The sequence below is a fragment of the Mastigoproctus giganteus genome, chromosome 14 (assembly GCF_048544385.1).
Source record: "Mastigoproctus giganteus isolate SK-2022 chromosome 14, ASM4854438v1, whole genome shotgun sequence".
In the NCBI taxonomy this organism is placed as follows: Eukaryota; Metazoa; Arthropoda; class Arachnida; order Uropygi; family Thelyphonidae; genus Mastigoproctus; species Mastigoproctus giganteus.
Genome location: NC_143588.1, coordinates 68783652 through 68803638, shown reverse-complemented (window position 1 = coordinate 68803638; position 19987 = coordinate 68783652). Strand labels below are relative to the sequence as shown.

Below are 19987 nucleotides of genomic sequence, written 5' to 3'. Positions count from 1 at the left end.
TTTCTCTCAGGCCATTCACTGCAGGTGATGGTAATGACTCTGTCTTCTACTTCTCCACTATTGTTGGTGTTCCCCAAGGTTCAGTTCTTTCTCCCGCTCTTCTCCTCCTGTATATTAATCCAGACCTGTATACAGTACTCAAGGTGTGGCCTAACCATTGCCTTATTGTCCCCTTGTATCACCCCCTTATCCCTGCTAGAAAAATTCCTGTATGTTATTCACAAGATACCATGAAATACTCTAGCAGCCTGTCTGCACTGCTCAGAAAACTTCATATCTGACTGCACAATTACCCCAGATCCTTTTCATTCTCCACTATCCTGAGTGTAGTAGCACCTAGTTGATACATTACTCTGGGGTTACTGCAAACTATATGCAGTGCTTTACATTTGTCAATGTTAAACTTCAGTTGCCACCTCTCACCCCATCTGCTCAACTTTTCCAGATCCTGTTGCAGTAGTGTACTATCATTACTGTCATTACAGTAGTGTACTATCATTACTAACCCTGTCAACCTTCGTATCTTTTGCAGACTTCGATATTAAGCCTGCTACGTATGACATTGATGACAATCAGTGGACCAAGTCACTGACTGTGACTTTAATTTTGATTGGTGCAGTAAAATGTAAGTGAAACCATTCTTTGTGAATACATTCAGTGGTATTCATCTGATGCCTGGACTGTGTAGCAATGTTCATCTCTCCACGTCATATTCTGCCACTGCTAGATGCATCTAGTGCATCCTTTCTCTTTGTCAGTGATTTGCATCACTGGCAAACAACTCTGCAACCATCATAACCCATTCAGTGATGTGCCTTTTCTTGATGACTGTTAGCCCTACACATATCCTAGTTTTGTCAGCAGTCTCTTGAGTTAACTCATTAAGGGTGTCTTTTTGATTTTTTCTAACTACCATTTAGACTATCAGCATGCTATGGGGGTTGTGAATAGTAGTCTACCTGGATTTGGATTAATGATCATACAGTTTTACTTTCCATCTTCCATTGGTGTACAGTGTTTCCAACAGTTGAGTTTGGGTGTCCTGTTCATTCTGCTGTCTGGGAATTGGACATGTCCTCAATGTGACCACCTACTATCACACTTTATGTGAAGGGATCTTAGTAATTCTTTTTTTTATCCTGTTCTATTTCAGGATGTGAAATAGAACCTGTGATTTATTGTGCATGCCTTTTATATCTTATTTTTAAGTGGTACTGCTTTTTACTTATCATATTGTTATTTTGATTTTTAAGAGCATTAGCAACTACGGCCATATTGCTCTGGGAATATGCGGTGGTCATTCCCTGACTTTTTCCGCATCCTCCGTATTTGGTGGTGACGGGCTCGAACTCCGGTCTAATCAAGAAGCATGTGCTACGCACTGCTGCTCCTTCCCACCTGGCTACGGAGGCGCCCACTTATCATATGGAATTAACTATTACTTTCCCACAGGTAAGATTTCCCAATAACATGTTGGCAGACACTGTTAAGTGTGATGTGGTTTATATATATATATATTATAATATTAATGATATAGCTGATGGGATAGCATTAATATTCTGAATGGTCCCTATTTGAATTCTACATATTTTCTAAAATCAAATTATGGGTATAACATGAAATCGATCAATACATCTTGACAAAATTTGGATTCCTTTCTATTACTATTATGATGCTTTCTTATATACAAGCTCTCCAAAAAAAAATGTGGACTGACTAGTTTCTGAATAACTACTATGTGAATCAAATATAAAAATAGGAACATCATTAGTGTTATTTTGTATTTATTTCATATATGTTGGCACTCAAAAGCTAAGGAAGAAGTGAAAATACTGGTTTCACTTTTTACCAAATATTGGTTATTCACAAAAAAAAAAAAAAAAATTGTCCATAAACTGTTGCAACATCCAAATCAGATGACCAGATAAAAACAACCAATTTTCAGAACCTCTGTATTTTGCATTTCTTGCTTGCACTATGTGGAAGATCATGTGTTACATATTATCATGATCTTATGACAGTACAACTGACGTGTGAACTTCCATATTTAAACTTCCCATTAGTATTTCCTTTCTTTTTTTCTTTAGCTTCATATTGAGAGATGATGATCATGTAGAAAACATATCAGTTACCAGTGTGCTTCACTTTGTTAGTTTTTGCCAACAAATCAAGTGCATTTTTCTTTTGGGATTGTTCTTATTTTAAATTATTAAGATCCTCTTGTATCTTGAGTCCAGTTCATTTCCTCTTTTCACTAATTGATCATTCTAATAATACTTTGGGTTCATTACTGTCATTCAATGTTTTAACAGCTATGAACACAGTTCAAAGTAACAGATGCCAAGTAATATATCAGTATGCTTGCTTCTGTTTAGTTATCATTACATTGACTTACATAAATATCATAATCCAATTTTTAATAAACTGATAAATTTTAATGCATTCACTTTTCAAATTTAAAAAAGTGAAACCATGAGTGCCTTTTGAAATAGTTGCAAAACAGCAATAAACCAATGTCAAAATATCTGGTATTGGTTGGTACCTGAACATTTTTTTTTTTTTTTTTTATCTCCAATAAAGCATGTTATTAAAGTATCTAGTGAAATTAAAAATAGTTTAATGTCTTCCCATAAATGCTTAATTATGTTGTTTTGTTTTTTTATCTCTTTTATCATAGGATACCCTGGCTACAGTTTCATCTAGGGCCATATCTGCAGTGAGAAGTGTCAATATTACTCAACAGATAAAGGATATCAAAATGCCCTCTCTTCCTGCACGTGGCAGAATTAAGATTTGATTGTGTTCATTGTTATGCTATGCTTAAGAAAACTTATTGCATGTTCAGATTTTACAAGGAAACCAATTTTTTTTTTTTTATTTGACAGTTTTGAAATGTGAATAAATTCTATTTAAATAAAATATCTGTATGGAATTTAATTTTCATGTGAAATATAATAGTATAATAATGAAGAATTAAGTAAATTTATGATAACTTAAAATTTAATATCAATTTAGGTTAGAATATGTTTACATTACAAATTTCCATTTTATGATTGGGTATGATCATAAAATGGATTTTGGGAAAATCTTGCTATTTATTCTTAATAGTAACCCTATAGTGGAAAACAAAACGGTGGATGCCTACCTTAATATTGAGGATGAATTTGTACTTGTGTATAAATTGATCTTACTGTCATATTTTTACCCTAAATTTATACTTGTGTATAAATTTATCTCAAATCTACACCTTAAGTTTCAACACAGTTTCAAACTCCATCAGGTAACAGAAAAGGGGAATTTCTCATTTCTTAGCCATGCAGTGTGTGTCACTAGTAGTTATTCTTTTGGGTGGTGTGCTAGTGAGGACACTGTGGTTTCCATAAAACATGTTCCTCCTTTCTCCAGCAATGTATTATTCAGCTAGCAAATCCACACTAATTTTATTTAGTCTGCTGTTTTACATGTATTGCATACACTTGTGAATAACTTTTTCCTTAGATCACAAATGTTTGCAAGCCTGTTGACTAAGCCCCAAAACAGCTGGCTATAAATTGGAATTGTAGCTTGTTCTTATGGCACTTCGATTGAGTTGCACAGTGTTGCCTGTTATTTTTGTAGAAATGTTCCAGGAGTTCATTGAAAACAAGCATCTTACTTACTTCAGTCTTCTAATCCTGCCCACTAATGGTATTTGGCAAGGTCCCGTAATACCATTTTGACCTGATACTTGTAATGTTTTCTGCAATACTTAAATTTTTAATTTTCTCACACTGCCTTGCTTATGAAATATTGCAGTTCAGTAAACATTATAGATTTTTTAAAAGTTTGCGCACTATTGTAATTGTTATACCATAACATTTTAGCACTTGACAAAATGGTATGGATGTGGAAGTAGGCATAGTCATTAAATGTGAACTTCCTTAAAGGTGTGTGGCACAAAATCGTTGCAAGATTGTTTCCTTAACACAGTGTCACTCACGTGGAGGGCATGTTCACCTGAATGACTTCATTCTTTTCACCAGTCTTCAGCTCGTAGTTTCAGCTTACTGGATTTCCCTGATGCAATCCATGGGTCTTGTATTTGTCTAGGCCAAATTACATCCTGATTTCAGTGATCCAGAGTAGCTGTTGGGAGTTGATTCTTGGATGCAGCAGAGTTGGATCTCATCCATGTTCATTAGATGAGAGAGGGTGTACAGGTTCTTTCTCCCTTCTTTTAAGGTATATCCATACTTGCTATTATTGAGAATGGTGGACAGTGGGTTAATTTCTAGACAGAACCATAGTAGGTTCAGGGCATCTCCCTGAAAGATTCTTCTTCTAATGGGGAGCGGTCTGGTCATGATGTTCTCGACCTTGATTAATGGTACTTCATTTCACCATGGTTGCTCCTAGGAAGTGTATCAGTGTTGGGTTGACTTTGTAGATCTTCAATCTCTATTGGCCAGCTATGGAGCATGGAGTCAAAGGCTTTGTGGCAGTCAATGTAGGATGTGTACAGGTTGTGGCGATTCTTGTGGGCTTGCTCCATAAATGCCACGGCAATGACCCATTGCTCCTTGCACCCTTTGCTGAACTGCTTACAACCCTTCTGCTGTCAAATAATAGTGAAGTTCAGGCATGATGTCCTGGCTCTCCAAGTGGTCTGATACCTTAGTTATGCAGCTGGTTGGGATCTTGTACATTGTTGGGTGACAGATAATAGGCTGTATCTTGCTGGGTTTATGGTCTTTCTCGTTTGCCGCCAGATAGGTGATGCCTTGAGTTAGAGACTGTGGGATTGGGTTTAGTTCCTTATCATTTGGGTGAATTGCTGCACTATGATCCTGTGTGTGCAGCTAAATTTCTTGTTCCAGTAGTTGTGGATGTTCTCTATTCCTGGAGTGCACCAGTTGTGGGACTTCCTGATTGACTGTTGTATTTCTTCCTCCCGAATCCTCCATTCTGCCATCTCTTTTATGTTCTTTGTTTCCTTCCATTCTAGATCTATCCAGGCAGCATGGCCGTTATGGCTAAACTTTGCTGTTCTAAAGGTTGCCCCCAGAACTTAAGTGCCTTCTGGTTATGGGGGGGGGATACATTGCTTCCTAGGCAAGTCTCTTGCTGAATACCAAAAGTTCCTGGTTGAAGGTGTCAAGGTATTCTTCAGTCCTCTGATTATAGATTGCGTGTACTGCGAATGTATTTCTTGAGGATAGTCTTCACTTTTTTTATAAGCTTCTTACTTCTGTTACCCCATTGGTACTGGATCAGTTCGCATATTTTCAATATTATCTCTTGTTTTCAGCCGTAGCCTTTTTTCCAAGACTGATGGTACCTTATCTTTGCATTTTGTTTCCTGTTGGTCTCTGGTTTCTCTTCCATACATCCTAGTGGCTGCTATAGTGGCACAGTATATGGCTGTGTAAATGGTGTCTAGTATTACTTTGTTGTTGAGGTAATCCAGTATTATTCACTGATTGAGGTGGTCTGTGATTTTCTGTAGAATTCTCTTTGATTTCTGCTTTTGTATGGTGTGCATCATTGTGTGGTCCATTCCCTTGAATTCTACTAGGACCTTCCACTCTTCTATTCTGGATATTGCAACCTTGTCTGATTTCATTTCGGCTGCTCCCGGTTGTTATTCTTGTACTTGGTGTTCCCACTCCAGTTGTTTGGATGTGCCCATATTCATTGTTCTTTGTAGGTGGTCACTCGTACCCTGCTTAATTTTCTTTCCATGATTGCAGGAGCTATCAGACTCTTGATGATTCATCTCTGGTCTGCTATTTTTTTTTATTAGTAACCTGAACAGTCATGAATTATTCCAACTACTTGGTGTGTATTGTCCTGTGCATTGCTGTGTCTGTCTCTGGCTTTGTTACTTCATAGAATGCTAGGTGGAACAGGACTAGAGTATGTCTGCCCTGGCCAAAAATTTATGACGTACAGCAAATACCTTTTAAGGGCACAAAAGGTAATATTGTTGTAAACATGGGCACCAATGATATTAAGAGTAGGAGAACAGTGGAATTACTTAACAAGTACAAGTCAGTGTTGAAAAGAAGCCACAACTTAGTTGAATTTGAAAGTGTCTGCAATTCTGCCCATGTGCCATAGAAGGGAATACTGTATATGATGAGAGCCTTGTCAATCAATTCAGCCCTCAAGAGATTGTGCAAGGCTCATGGAGTAGAATTTTTTTTCAGCCTGGTCTGTGCTTGTTAACAGAAGAGACTGCTTCTACACGGATGCGATACATTTAAATAGAAAGGGTGCAAGGATATTTGCTGATGCTATTGAGGCAGTGTCAGGTGGGTTGGAAAACTACTAGTTTGGTGGGGGGGAAAGATACAGACTAATAGATTAACAGTAGCCACTTGCAGAGGTGAAAGTGATTCTTGCACTGCTTCTATTTGAGCAGCAGCTTGGAAAACAAGATGCAGGGGATTTCAGAGACTGCTGGGAGTCATCGCGAAACAGCTAAATACATGGGCTTTTTTAGGGCAGTTAAGAATAACAACAGGTGCACGTATATTTGCATGTACGCCAATGCTAGGAGTTTAGTAAATAAATTTGATGAATTTGAGGTGTTGGTCAAAACATCAAAGGCAAATATTGTTTGGATATCAGAGATGTGGTGTCACACAGATATAAGGAATGCAGAATTGGAATTTGAGGGTTACAATGTGTGCAGAAAGGATAGAAAGGGATGAGAGGTTATGCTATTAGTTAAGAAACAAAATAAAGTGCAACCAGTTGACATGGGTGGACAGTGCAGTGTTGAGTCAGTTTGATGTTACATAAGCACTAGGAAAGCAAAATTGAGAGTAGGTGTGTTATAGGCCCAATGACTGAGTATAATAAACAGCTGTACAGAGAAATAGAGGGCCAGTAAACCAGATTGTCTTATAATGGGGGATTTTAATTTCCAAGATATTGACTGGAACTTGTGGATTGGTCACTCGCACACTAGCAAGCCTTTTGTGGATTTATTGGATTGATTGTTTTCTACAGCAGAATGTTCGGGAGGCAACCAGAGGGAGTAATACTCTTGATCTGATTATCAGTAGTGATTCTTCATGCATTAAGAATCTGCATATAAAGGAACCACTAGGTGGCAGTGATCACAATCTGCTGATGTGGGATTTACTCAAAGATGTAACTCCCATTGGGGGTAAAGGAAAATGTTTTTGCATTTTTTTTAAAAGCGACTAGTAGGTGGACTGAGACAGTTTAAATTCTATACAGTGGGACCAACTGACGATGTTATCAACAGCAAATTCTAAATGAGAAGCATTCAAGGAATTAATCTTGGAAGCTTCTAGGCTATTCATACCAACTAAGAATAAGAAATATTGTTCGAGGTTTAGGTCTAAATGGATGTCAGATGAACTAATGAGACGTGGCAGAGAAGAAAAATGCATGGGATACATATAAATTAACAGGTGATACAGAAGCCTGTGTTAGAAATAAGCAGGTCTGTAATCAAGTCACAAAGGAAGTTAGGCACGCAAATGCAGATTACGAGAAATCTTTGGCAAAGGATTCAAAGAGAAAAAGGGAAGGAGTTCTTTACTTATGTTAAACTCTAGAAGGAAAGGGATGAATTGATTTGTCCACTTGATATCGATGGTTTAACTGTTGATGATTCTGCTCAGGTAGCTAACAAACTGAATGAGTATTTTGCATCTTCAGTCACATGAGTAATTCTGGGAAGGGAATGCCAGAGGTGTATTAAACTCTGGCAGTGAGCCAAATGATTTTGTAATAATTGAGAGCAAAGTGGAGAAGAAATTGTTGAAGATAAACGTAAGAAAAGCACCTGGGGTGGATGGGTGTTACATCCAGGGGAGTAAAACTGGTTTTTGCTGGTGGACGTTCGACCTTTAGCCTTTTGTTTTCTACCAAAAGATCTAGTATCATCTTTTCCATTTTCTCCCACAATCTGACTATTTTAAGGGTAGCTTCCTTGGATATGGAGATTTCATTGCTTGCGAGGCAACTTTCTTGGAGATGGAGATTTCATTGCTTGCAAGGCAGCTTTCTTGGAGATGGAGATTTCATTGCTTGCGAGGCAGCTTTCTTGGAGATGGAGATTTCATTGCTTGCGAGGCAGCTTTCTTGGAGATGGAGATTTCATTGCTTGCGAGGCAGCTTTCTAACATCCTGACAGCCACTCTATCAAGCACTGTTGGGTATTTCTGTTTGAACGTCTTTTTGCATCTATGGTGTGGATGGGCAACCTCCTCCAAGTCCCCATCATTTGAGCTCACAAGAGCTCTGGCTGTGAAGCTCAGTTTAAGCAACTTCTCATCCAATTGGCCCAGTGGGGTGGCACTGTTGGATAGGCTTGGCACACCCGGGGTCCTGAGCTGGATATCAAATTTCCCTTTCTTGTGATTCCCTTCTACTTCTCTCTTTCTCTGAGTAATTCAATTTTTTTTTTTTTTTTTTTTTTTTTGGCTAGTGCAGTTTAAGCCTCAGGCTTCCTTGCACCATATGGCTAATAATGATAAATAATAACTACAAAGTAGCCTGGTTCCCTGTTGAGACTCAAGAAGAACTACTGGCTCCGGTACCTTCTCCTCAGAGTTTACTTCCTTGTCAGACATAGTAGGTATAAAGGTTTTTTTTTTTTTACTCTTTTTGCCCTCTCACTTTCTCCCAAATGTCGAGCATGAGAGCAAAGGCTAAAAAAAGCATGCCACGTGTTAAAAGGGAGCTACAAGTTGAGAGAAGTGCATTGTCGAAGCCCTGAAGTCACAAGTCAAGGTCACATCACTGGATGTACAAATTAAGCGATGGACAATGGTCGAAAGCACATGGGAACAAAAGCAGTAAAGAGCACAAGGAAGAACAATGAAGATTTATCTTTTGTCGACTGTTGTGAGAATCACCAAGCACTTTCAGAAGTCAATCTCCACAAAGTGGCATATATAAGAAGTCGAAAACTATAAGCGATACCTCATAGAGAGGAAAAATATATGGAGCATGACCAGCAAAGTTTCCAAACAAACAATCCTTTAGCGGAAGTCTTTTTTTTCTGACTTGGGTCGATGATACTGCTGGAACTGCATCATAACCACTAAGCTAATTGTGCCCCTTTATTATTATTTCCACAGTATATTTGGCTTTCTTGCCTGTGGATGTTTTTTTAGGAGGTAGGAATACTAACTTTGTGATGTAATATGTGCTGATAAAGGCCTCCGTAGCCGAGTTGGCAGGAGCGGGAGTGCAGTAGCACACGCTCTTTGAGTGGACCGGGGTTCAAGCCCCTGGGCCCCGGATGCCAAGCGTTTTCCGTGGCCAAGCGACTTTCTGAGCTCTATAAAGCGATTCAAAGCGTTCTCCTTTAAAGGAATCACTCTTCTTTTAAGTTCCCCGTTAGTTTCTCTTAAGTTCTTAAAAAAAGCACTGTAGACTTCATCTTACAAGTTGTAAGTTAAGTCAGGAAAGAAAAGACAACTTTCCTTTTAATTTTATTAGAGTTACTAACCCAACTAACCTAACAACCGCTTGGCCACTCGTGGCATTACTCCTGCCTCCCCGTGGCGGGGTAACCTGAGTGGGAAAGCCAACCCTCAGGGCCAAAAGGAGTACAAAATGGACAAAGAAACCTTTCCCTCACTTGATCAGTTGAGATCACCTACTGATCAAGACCAACCCGATCATGACTCTTATCAAAATCAAAATAAAAGACAAAAAACAGATCTATGTCAACAAGATCACCCAGCCTTTCTCCTTATTCATTCTGTTTCAGATTCTCCTGTTAGCAAATTATCCCCATTTCTAATCCAGAAATGCTTGGAAAATGCTGCAGGATCACCGAAGATGGTAAAGCGATTACAGTCTGGAGATCTGCTGGTAGAGACAATGAAGCCAAAACACTCAGAATTTTTATTGAAACTGACTACTTTTGGTGGAATTCCCGTGAAAATAACGCCTCATGCCACTCTGAATACATCAAAAGGAGTTATAGCAGAGTGGGATCTGATTAACATCTCAGAGGATGAAATTGTACAAGAATTGACAGATCAAAAAGTAATACATGCAAAAAGAATATTAATCCGGAAAGATGGAGAATTAAAGCCAACAAGGAACATAATACTGACCTTTAGTACCCCAAACTTACCAACAATGGTTAAAGCAGGGTATCTGAATTGTCGTATACGTCCATATATACCGAATCCCATCAGGTGTTACAAATGCCAGAAATATGGACACTCCCAGGTAGCTTGCCGTGGCACTATGATTTGCCCAAACTGTGGTTCAACAGAACACACTCAAGCTGATTGTACCGTAACCTCCTTCACCTGTCCCAACTGCAAAGATAACCATCCGGCATATTCAAAAAATTGTGAAATGTGGAAAGTGGGGAAAGAAATACAAAAATACAAAACAGAAAACAAAGTAACGTATCAGGAAGCCAAAAAGCACATCATGCAGTTTATGCCAAAACGCACGTATGCACAAGCAACCCAAAACAATCATTCTATTGCTACTCAAATTGACATTGCAGTCCCTCCAAACATTTCTTTTGCAGATTGGGCCAGGTCCGTGCTTAATGCTAAGCCACAACCTGCCAAACACAAGCAACTGGAACAAGCAATTAATACACCAATTTCAGTTCCTCCTAACGTGCCTGAAACTACAAAAAAAGCAGAAAAAATAGTACCTACAGATCATGCTCAGACCAAGAAACAGTTCCCTATACATATGGATGTTGACAACAAAACTGACCAAGAAGAAACTATATTAGAACTTCATGCAGAAGAACACATGGATACAGAGAGACCGGTTTTCCCCAAAAAAGACAGAAATAAATCAGATCGTTATAAACAAACTGCTTCAAAAAAACAGACAGATCAAAACACAACTCCTAAAAGCAAGTAATGCAGCACATACTTCAATGGAATTGCAGAGGCATACGAGCCAATATTGATGATATATATGACCTGATTAATAAGTACAATCCAGTGAGTGTTTGTCTGCAAGAAACAAATTTAACACCACAGGTAACCCTCTCAATTAGAAACTTCACAATGTACAGAAAAGACAGGAATACTGCAAAATCCGCACATGGAGGAGTAGCAATACTAGTTAACTCTAAAATCCCAGTTCGACATATCTCTCTACAGACTGACTTAGAAGCTGTTGCTGTGCGTATTGCGCTTGGAATAACACTAACTCTTGTTTCAATATACCTCCCACCAAACAGACTTTTCATGCTTAAAGAACTAGAAGATCTTATAGCACAATTGCCAAAACCTTTCTGCCTTTTTGGAGATTTCAATGGGCATCACCCGTTGTGGGGATCTTCAAGCATGGATAAAAGAGGACATATGATAGAGACATTACTGAATCAACAGCAGTTAACCTTGCTAAATACTGGCCATCACACTTATGTCCATCTACCCACAGGCTCCTCTTCAGCAATTGATCTGTCAATCTGTTCTCCCATACTGTTCCCCAGTATGGAGTGGTCAACCTTACATGATCCACACAACAGCGATCATTTTCCAATTATATGTAAAATTCAAACAAAACAATCCCACTCTCCAGATTACAGAGTAAAATGGAAATTCACAAAAGCGAACTGGACAAAATATTCATTCTGTATTAATTTTGATGATCAATTTATTAAAACCCAACCAATAGATAAAGTCACAGAGCACATCACCGCACAAATTTTGGCAGCAGCTTCTGAGGCAATTCCTCAATCCTCTGCAAACCAAAAAAGACATGCAAAACACTGGTGGAATGAGGCCTGTAAGAGTGCAAAACGAGAAAAAAATAAAGCTTGGAACCTATTTCGTAGATTTCCTATAACAGCCAACCTCATTTTATATAAAAAACAAAAGGCAAGGGCACGACAAATCAGGAAACAAGCCAAAAAAGAAGCGTGGATAACATTTGCCAGTACCATTACGAAGGACACCAGCAGTCGGCTAATATGGAAGAAAATCCAACAATTAAATAATAAGTACATTCCCTTCTCTGCTCCAATCTTGATTAAGAATGGACGAGAACTGTCCTCTCCAAAGGAAATAGGCGATTTCCTTGGAGAGACCTTCAGTCAAATATCATCAGCTTCTGCGTACGACAAATCTTTTCTGAAAATCAAAACCTGTGCAGAAAAATATAAATTAAATTTCAACACCAACCAATCCCTTCCTTATAATCAACCATTCATCCTAGCTGAACTTTAAGAAGCTCTAAACAGATCAGCAAACAGCTCAGCAGGACCGGACGGAATCTATTATATAATGCTTAAACACCTAAATAATGCAGCTTTAAGATTATTACTAGTATTCTACAACCGGATATTTCTTGAATGTGTTTATCCTTCCTCATGGCATCATTCTGTAATTCTTGCCTTTCCAAAACCAGGAAAGGATCAATCACTTCCACAAAACTACCGACCAATTTCCCTAACCAGCTGTTTGAGTAAAACACTAGAAAAAATGATACATAGGAGATTAAAATGGATACTAGAAAGCAAAATGCTACTAAATATCAACCAATATGGTTTCAGACAAAACAGATCCTGTTTGGACCTTATGGTAAGAGCCGAAACTAACATTCGGAATGCATATGTTAAAAATGAACATCTGGTAATGGTGAGTCCAGATATTGAAAAGGCATTCGATACCACATGGAGGTATGGCATTCTTCGAGAGCTATATACCCTAGGGTTGAGAGGACACATACCTCAATTCATCCAGAACTTTCTCAAGTGCAGAACCTTTCAAGTTCGTCACCAGAATGTACTTTCACAATATTTTATTCAAGAAGAAGGGGTGCCTCAAGGGTCCATACTTAGTCCTACCCTCTTCGCAATTAGACTAAATACCATGACGCAGAATATCCCCAAAACCATAGAAATATATATGTATGCCGACGATCTTGCTATATCATGCCATTCACCAACCATTAACAGCATAGAGAGGCAGTTACAACTTACCATAAATAAGTTAGAGACATGGACTGTAGAAAATGGTTATCGCCTGTCAAAACAAAAGACAATTGCAGTTCATTTCTGTAAAAAGCGCAGATTACATCCAGAGCCTGAACTTAAGTTAAAAAACCAACCAATCCCTCTTGCCAGCAATATCCGCTTTTTAGGTTTAATATTAGATACTAAACTCAATTTTGCCATGCACATAACTTATCTCAGAACTCTCTGCTTGAAAAAACTCAATATACTCAGAGCCATCTCCGCCATGGCATGGGGTGCAGATAGATGCACTCTCCTGCATTTGTATCGTTCGCTCATCAGGTCTCGTCTAGATTATGGTTCAATAGTATACGACTCAGCTAGGAAAACTGTACTTACAAGACTGAATACAATACAGCACAGTGCTCTTCGCACTGCTCTTGGAGCTTTTCGAACATCTCCGGTCCAAAGTCTCTATATAGAGGCATACGAACCATCACTCCACCTCAGAAGGAAAATGTTACTCCTCACCTATGCAGCCAGGATTAAAAGTCTTCCAGATCATCCGAATCAACCGCTGCTTTTCAATCCTGAAAGGGTAACATTCTATAACAATAAACCCACTGAAAATAGACCAACTGGTATTAGACTACAAGATTTGATGCATTGCTGGAATGTTCATTTTGAAAACACGCTCAAAGAAACCAAAATATCTGATCCGTCTTGGTCCTCAAACCCACCTTACTGTGATACCTATTTCCAACAATGGGGAAAAAAGTCCATGGAAAGCTGTTACATCAAGAAATTGCACGAAGCACATGCCGCTAGCAATGCGCAGAGCTGCTTAATATATACTGATGGCTCAAAATCAGATGATGCCGTAGGTGCTGCAGCAGTCTTTCCCACATTTACAGTATCTGTATCTCTCCCGACTGAATGTAGCAGTTATACTGCAGAACTTTATGCAATCCACCTAGCTATATACAATATCAATATCTGTCTCAACACTAATAGTTTAATTTATACAGACTCTATGAGTGCGCTTTCCGCAATAAGTAACAATTTCTCAACCCCACATCCCATAATAAAAGAAATCCAGTCTCGTCTAAATCATTTGAGGAATGTGAATCATACCGTAAGTTTCTGTTGGATTCCAGGGCATGCTGGAATCACAGGTAACGAAACAGCAGACCAGGCAGCTAAGCACCCAAAGAGCAACGCACCTCCATCTTACCAAGTACCATATATAGATTTATTAAAACATATCAGACGTATCTGTAGGGAACAATGGTTAAACATTTGGAAGACACAGACAAACAATAAATTATTTGAAATTAAACAAGAACCACAAATATGGAGCTCGAGCTTGAGGAAAAATAGGCATGAAGAAGTAATACTGGCAAGATTGCGCGTAGGGCACACACACCTGACCCACTTGTTCCTGCTCATGGGCGATGACCCTCCTGTATGCATGCATTGTTCATCACAACTTACAGTTCGACATATTCTGTTAGATTGTTCGTATTACTCCCATATCAGAAATACTACCTTCCTTTCCCTGACACAAATGCAAGAACCTTTATCACTAACCCACCTATTGGGAAACAATGCCAATCTGAATGAGCTTTTCGCTTATCTCAAGCAAACTAGACTTTATGAATGTATCTAATAACAAATAAGGCAAACTCCAGGTACCATTCCAAATATTTGAATAGGCACATTTTGGCCACAGTTGCCCTTGTGCCGAAAAACATCTACACCAACAACAACAACATCAAGCCCCTGACTGCTGAATACGGTCGATCTGCCAACCCGCATTGGACCAGCGTGGCAGATTATGGTCCATTTCCCTCAACCTGAATTGTTGAGGAGGCTTCCATCCTGCAGTGGGTTGATAATGGCTGCTCTTTACTTTTTTTTTTATGTGCTGATAATTATATATTGGGGTCCTGTCCATGTATATAGCCTAGTGGTTATAATCACCATATTCTCCATACCATCCTGAGTTTGAATACCAATGACATGAGGAACTTTTACAGCAAAAACAAGCCAGTGGCCCTGGCTTGTTTTTGCTGTAAAAGTTCCGTCACATGGGCTGTGGGACAAAAACAAGCCAGTGACGGTGACGTCATGTTTTGGGCGATATTCTACTGGGATACCCTGGGTCCAGTCATCCATGTGCCGGGCACTCTGATGTCTACCACCTACCTAAACATCATTGCTGACCAGGTATACCCTTTCATGGCAATGGCCTTCCCCTCTAGCAGTTCCATCTTTCAGCAGGATAATGCAGCATGCCACACCACCCGGATTGTTCAAGACTGTTTTCGCAAAACATGAGGAAGACTTCCAGTATTACCCTGGCCTCCAAATTCCCCACACATCAATCCCCATCACGTATCTGTGGTGTGTGTTGGAACAACAACCCTGATCTGTGACATCTCAATCAAGCGTGGTAGATGACTTCCATCAACCGGTGAAATTCACCACTTTGCTTATTGGAGGCTTGAAGTGGTGAAACCCATGTTTAGTCTCTAGAGCAAAGTTTCCAGCATCCCCCTCCCCCATACTTCTCCTTCAACCCATGCACGGTACTAAGTACTATAGGTTTTGATACCTTTTGTGTTTGGGGTTTTCATAGAAAAAAAAAAAAAAGAGTTAAAGGATCTGCTGGTTATGTGTTGGTACTAGATACCACAAGACATTTAGAAATCCGGTAGCATCCATGCCTTGCCAGGTCCAAGCTATTTTGGCTGCTTGTTTGTTATTTGGTTTTTAGGAGCATTAACCACTAAGGCCATATTGCTCCGGGATATGCAGTGGTCATTCCCTGACCTTTCCGCATCCGTATTTGGTGGTGACGGCCTCGAACCCCGGTCCAATCAAGAAGTGTGTGCTACGCACTGCCGCTCCTTCCCACCTGGCTATGGAGGCGCCCCAATTTTGGCTGCACATGGAGGACCAACATCATATTAGGTAGGTGGTCATAATGTTTTAGTTCATCGGTGTTAGTTTGTTGTGATCCTCTAATATAATAGTATTGGCATCCTAGGGTACAGGACTTGCTGGAACATATAGGCTTACACTCGTGGATAACACCGTTGGAGGACTGCCGTCCTCCCCACATTGTATAGAAAAGAACTGAGTTCGAGTTTCGTCGATGGCGTGAGTAATTTTTATGGGCCTTTTTCACAACGTTGCTGAGTTAATCAGTCTCATGTGAGGGTAGCATGGTTTTTTGCTGGACGAAGAATTCAAGTTATCTCCTGGAAACTTGGGTTCTTTGTCCAGCAAACAGAAAATCAACCACAGAACACATGCAATTTACAGACAAAACCGAACTATTATATTGGGGTCACCCACTAAGTTATTACATATACCGATGTGTATTATGTCTGTAAATTGCATGTTTTCTCTGGTCTATTTGCCTGTTTTGCTGAAAACTCCCAGTTTCTGGGGGAGAAACCTTGTTTTCTTCGCCTGAGGTCGATTAACGGAGCCACGGAGTGAAAAAAGCCAATAAAAGTTCCTCGCGTCATCGATAGGATTCGAACCGGCCCTTTTCCATCCGGTGTGGGGATGACAGTCACAATACCGCTATGCTACCCGCGCAGATGCAATTTACAGACAATATGCAAGGAGCAATATTGTCCTAGCCGCTAATGCTCCTAAAACCCAACAACACAGACCTTGCATTGTCCTCGCGTGCAGCACAGTTGTTTTAATTAGTCTCCCCAACCCTCACACACACACACTGGGTAGAAAAGGACGGAGTTCGAATTCTGTCCACGACGTGTGGACCTTTTATGTGCTTTTTTTCACCCTGCGGCCTAGCTAGTCGCTTTCAAATGTGTTATAATAAATCCACCCTGGGGGGGAGCAGAGGGAGAATGCCCCTTAACATGCGTATAAGTATTCCTAGGTCTATGTAAATAAAAGCAATCAAAAACCTGGTCGTCATACCCCCCCTTACGATGAAACCTGGATATGGTACTGAGTCCCCCCCCACACACACATTCCGGAAAATACGATTTTTCGTCCAGCAAAACAGGCAAATCGACCAACGTAATTTATGGACATATTGCACATGGGCAGATAACTAGTTCTCGCCTGGTCCTAATCTGGTTTTTATGCGCCTGTACTTCTCTACTGGGCTCATGTGGATACAGGACTAACTTGTACTCATAAGTTTACCCTTCTGCCTTGTTCTTATGGATAGCCGAGTGATTATGATCACAGTCCTTTCCACACCGGGTTGGAACGACCCAGGTTGAAATTTCGCCAATGACACGATGAACTTTTATGGGCTTTTTTTTTTTTTTTTTTTTTCAATTTTTATTCACAGTAATTCCAGAATAATAGACAAAAGTGCGGTACGATACGGTCAGACATGAAGTTCTCCAAGCATTGTAGACTGGTTGCAAGGAGAGCCCATGGTGTCCCATCAATAATTTATCGAACAATTGCTATTAGAGATAAGGACGTCATAATCCTATTATATAAGGCTATTTGTTAGACCACACTTGGAATATTTTGTTCAAGTATGGAGATCGCACGTAAAGAAAGACATTCTTGAAAGGGTCCAAAGACGGGTAACTCCCCTGGTGAGATCGGCAAAAGGGTATCAATATGAGGAAAGACTTCGAAGATGTGGGTTGCAGAGCTTGGAAACTAGGCACCTTAGAGGAGACTTGATTGAAGTGTTTAAGGCTTTGAGAGGCATAAGAAAAATGAATAAGGACGAAATGTTCACGGTTATAAATGATTCTAGAACAAGGGGCCATAATTTCAAGTTATTGGGGTAGTTGTTTAGACTGGATTGCAGGAAGTTTTATTTTAGCCAGCGAGTTATAAATTACTAGAAAAAGTTACCTACAAGGGTGGTAGAGGCTGACGTTTGGGAAAATTCAAATGTCAGCTGGATAATTACCTAAGGGAGGAGGGAAATGCATAGGTTGTCCATTTCCTTTTCTCTTATTAATTATTATTATTATTTTTTTTTCTTGTTGTTACTATTTTTTTAAATTTTCTTTTTATTTTTTTTATTTTCTTCTTATTATTTTATTTTTTGTTATTTTAATTAATTTAGTTTTTTGTTATTTTAATTTTATTTTTTTTGGCTGGTGCAGCAGTCACCACCGTAATAATAAATAAAATTTAATAAAAAATATTATTACGGTGGAGACGGTGCAGCATAAGCTATAGGTTTCCTTGCATCATGTGGCCATCACTAATACTAAATACTAATACTTATTCACAGTAATCCCAGAATAATAGACAACTGTGCGGTGCTACGCTGAGAGTGGCAAAGAATAAAAAAGACCTAGGATAATTGTGTAGTTTGCGTGAAGCTCTCTGTGCACTGCAGACGGGCTACTAGGACAGCTCATGGAGTTTTTCAATTATATATTAGGAATTCACTAAGAAGAATAAGAAAGTTATTGCTCCATTGTACGTACACACTGGCCAAAAAATTCGAACCAATTCAGTATCGAATCAGGCCGCCTTTGTTTCTAATAACAGCAAGTGATCTTAGAAACGGCATGGATTCTATAAAGTGTTTTAGTGCATTTTAGTATACTTTTAACCATTCTTCCAGCAAAATATCGCATAACTGTGAAAAAGTAGAAGGAAGAGGACTTTGTAACCGGACAGCTCTTTCCAGCATATCCCAAGCAATCTCAATCGGATTGAGATCAGATGAATGCGAAGGCCAGGGAAGATTGTGGAAATCCATGTCACGTTCTCTGAACCATTCTGTTGCGATGCGCTGTTGCATTGTTATCCATATTGCCATCACCTTCGAAATAAAAGAGTAACGTTGCAAGGCAGAACTGGTACAAATTTCAGATACTCCGTGGATGACATTTTTAGTGGATTTTGCCAACAAAACATTCCCCATACCAAGATACCACCGACAGATGCTTGGTTTTCTTAACAAGGCAAGCAGGATCCATCGCTTCGTGAGCTTCTTTCTGCTTAACATCAATGCAAAAGAAAGTGTATCGTGATTCATCTGACCACACGACTTTCTTCCATTGTTCCACTGTCCAATCACGACGTTCTCGGCACCATTGCAAGCGGGTTTTTTTTTTTTTTTTTTTTCCTCTGAAACAAATGGCTTCTGAAAAGGCAGGCGACTGCCAATACAGTACTCAGTTTCTTCAATTCCCTCTGTATGGTATTGCTCCGCAGAAACTGGGAGTTTTTCGTCCGGCAAAACAGGAAAATCGACCAGAAAACACAATGCAATTTACAAACAAATTACATAAATGGGTATAATAGAAAAAATTCCGGGCGACTCCAATAAAATAATTTGAATTTGTATGGTATCGCTTCTCGGCCTTTTGACTAAGATCAACGTGTATGGTACGGGTTGAAATAGGACAATTTTGGGCTGGTTGAACTCAAATATTATTTGCTACACAATGGTTACATTGTGCAGCAGACTGAGGGAAACAAAAGGGTGTTGTTACCAGGAGACTTCAATTTTGCTTTATATACTGCGACATCTGGAGACTAGACACCTGTGGGAAGATATGAATGAAGTGTTTAAGGATTTGAATAGATTGAGTTAGCCAAATACTGATTGCACTCTTCTTTTTTGCTCAAGCTACACACACATGAGGGCCTATAAATCAAATTGGGAAAGGATGCTTGAGGGACAGATGTGCGGAGATTTGCCTTCTACCAGAGGTAGTTGGGTGTTAGACCAAACTTCCATTAATCATCTGGAGTACTGCGTATAGGTCTGGAGGCTGTACGAAAAAACCGAGTTTTCGGGAGAAAAAACCATGCTGTCTTCGCTTGAGACCGACTAACTCAGCCACATTGTGAAAAAGGGCCATTAAAATTCTTCATGTCATCGACGGGACTCGAACTCGGATCTTTTCCATCCGGGGTGGAGACGGCGATTCTAACAACTATGCTACCCACGAAAGCCTGACACTACTGCCATTAATACTAATACTTCTGCCAAATGGAACTAGTGGTCAGGGGTTGCTATACATTAAATGCAACACGTCCTTGTCCGTGATATTTTATTTGGCAGACGGCGCTTTCGATATA

The 19987-nt window shown here is 39.5% G+C and overlaps 1 protein-coding gene across 2 annotated transcripts in view; it reads left to right on the top strand.

Annotated features, from left to right (window-relative positions):
• The window catches only part of LOC150075207 (AP-3 complex subunit sigma-2-like), a 68068-nt gene extending 65216 nt beyond the window's left edge, over positions 1–2852 (top strand). The window contains exon 6 of one of the 2 annotated variants that reach the window (XM_090388251.1): positions 2678–2852. In XM_090388251.1, the coding sequence (XP_090244377.1) occupies positions 2678–2797 (120 nt within the window). In that variant the 3' untranslated portion in view covers positions 2798–2852. The remainder of the gene's footprint in view (positions 1–2677) is intronic. The other variant, XM_090388254.1, reaches the window with a different exon arrangement.
• The last annotated feature ends 17135 nt before the right edge of the window (positions 2853–19987 follow it).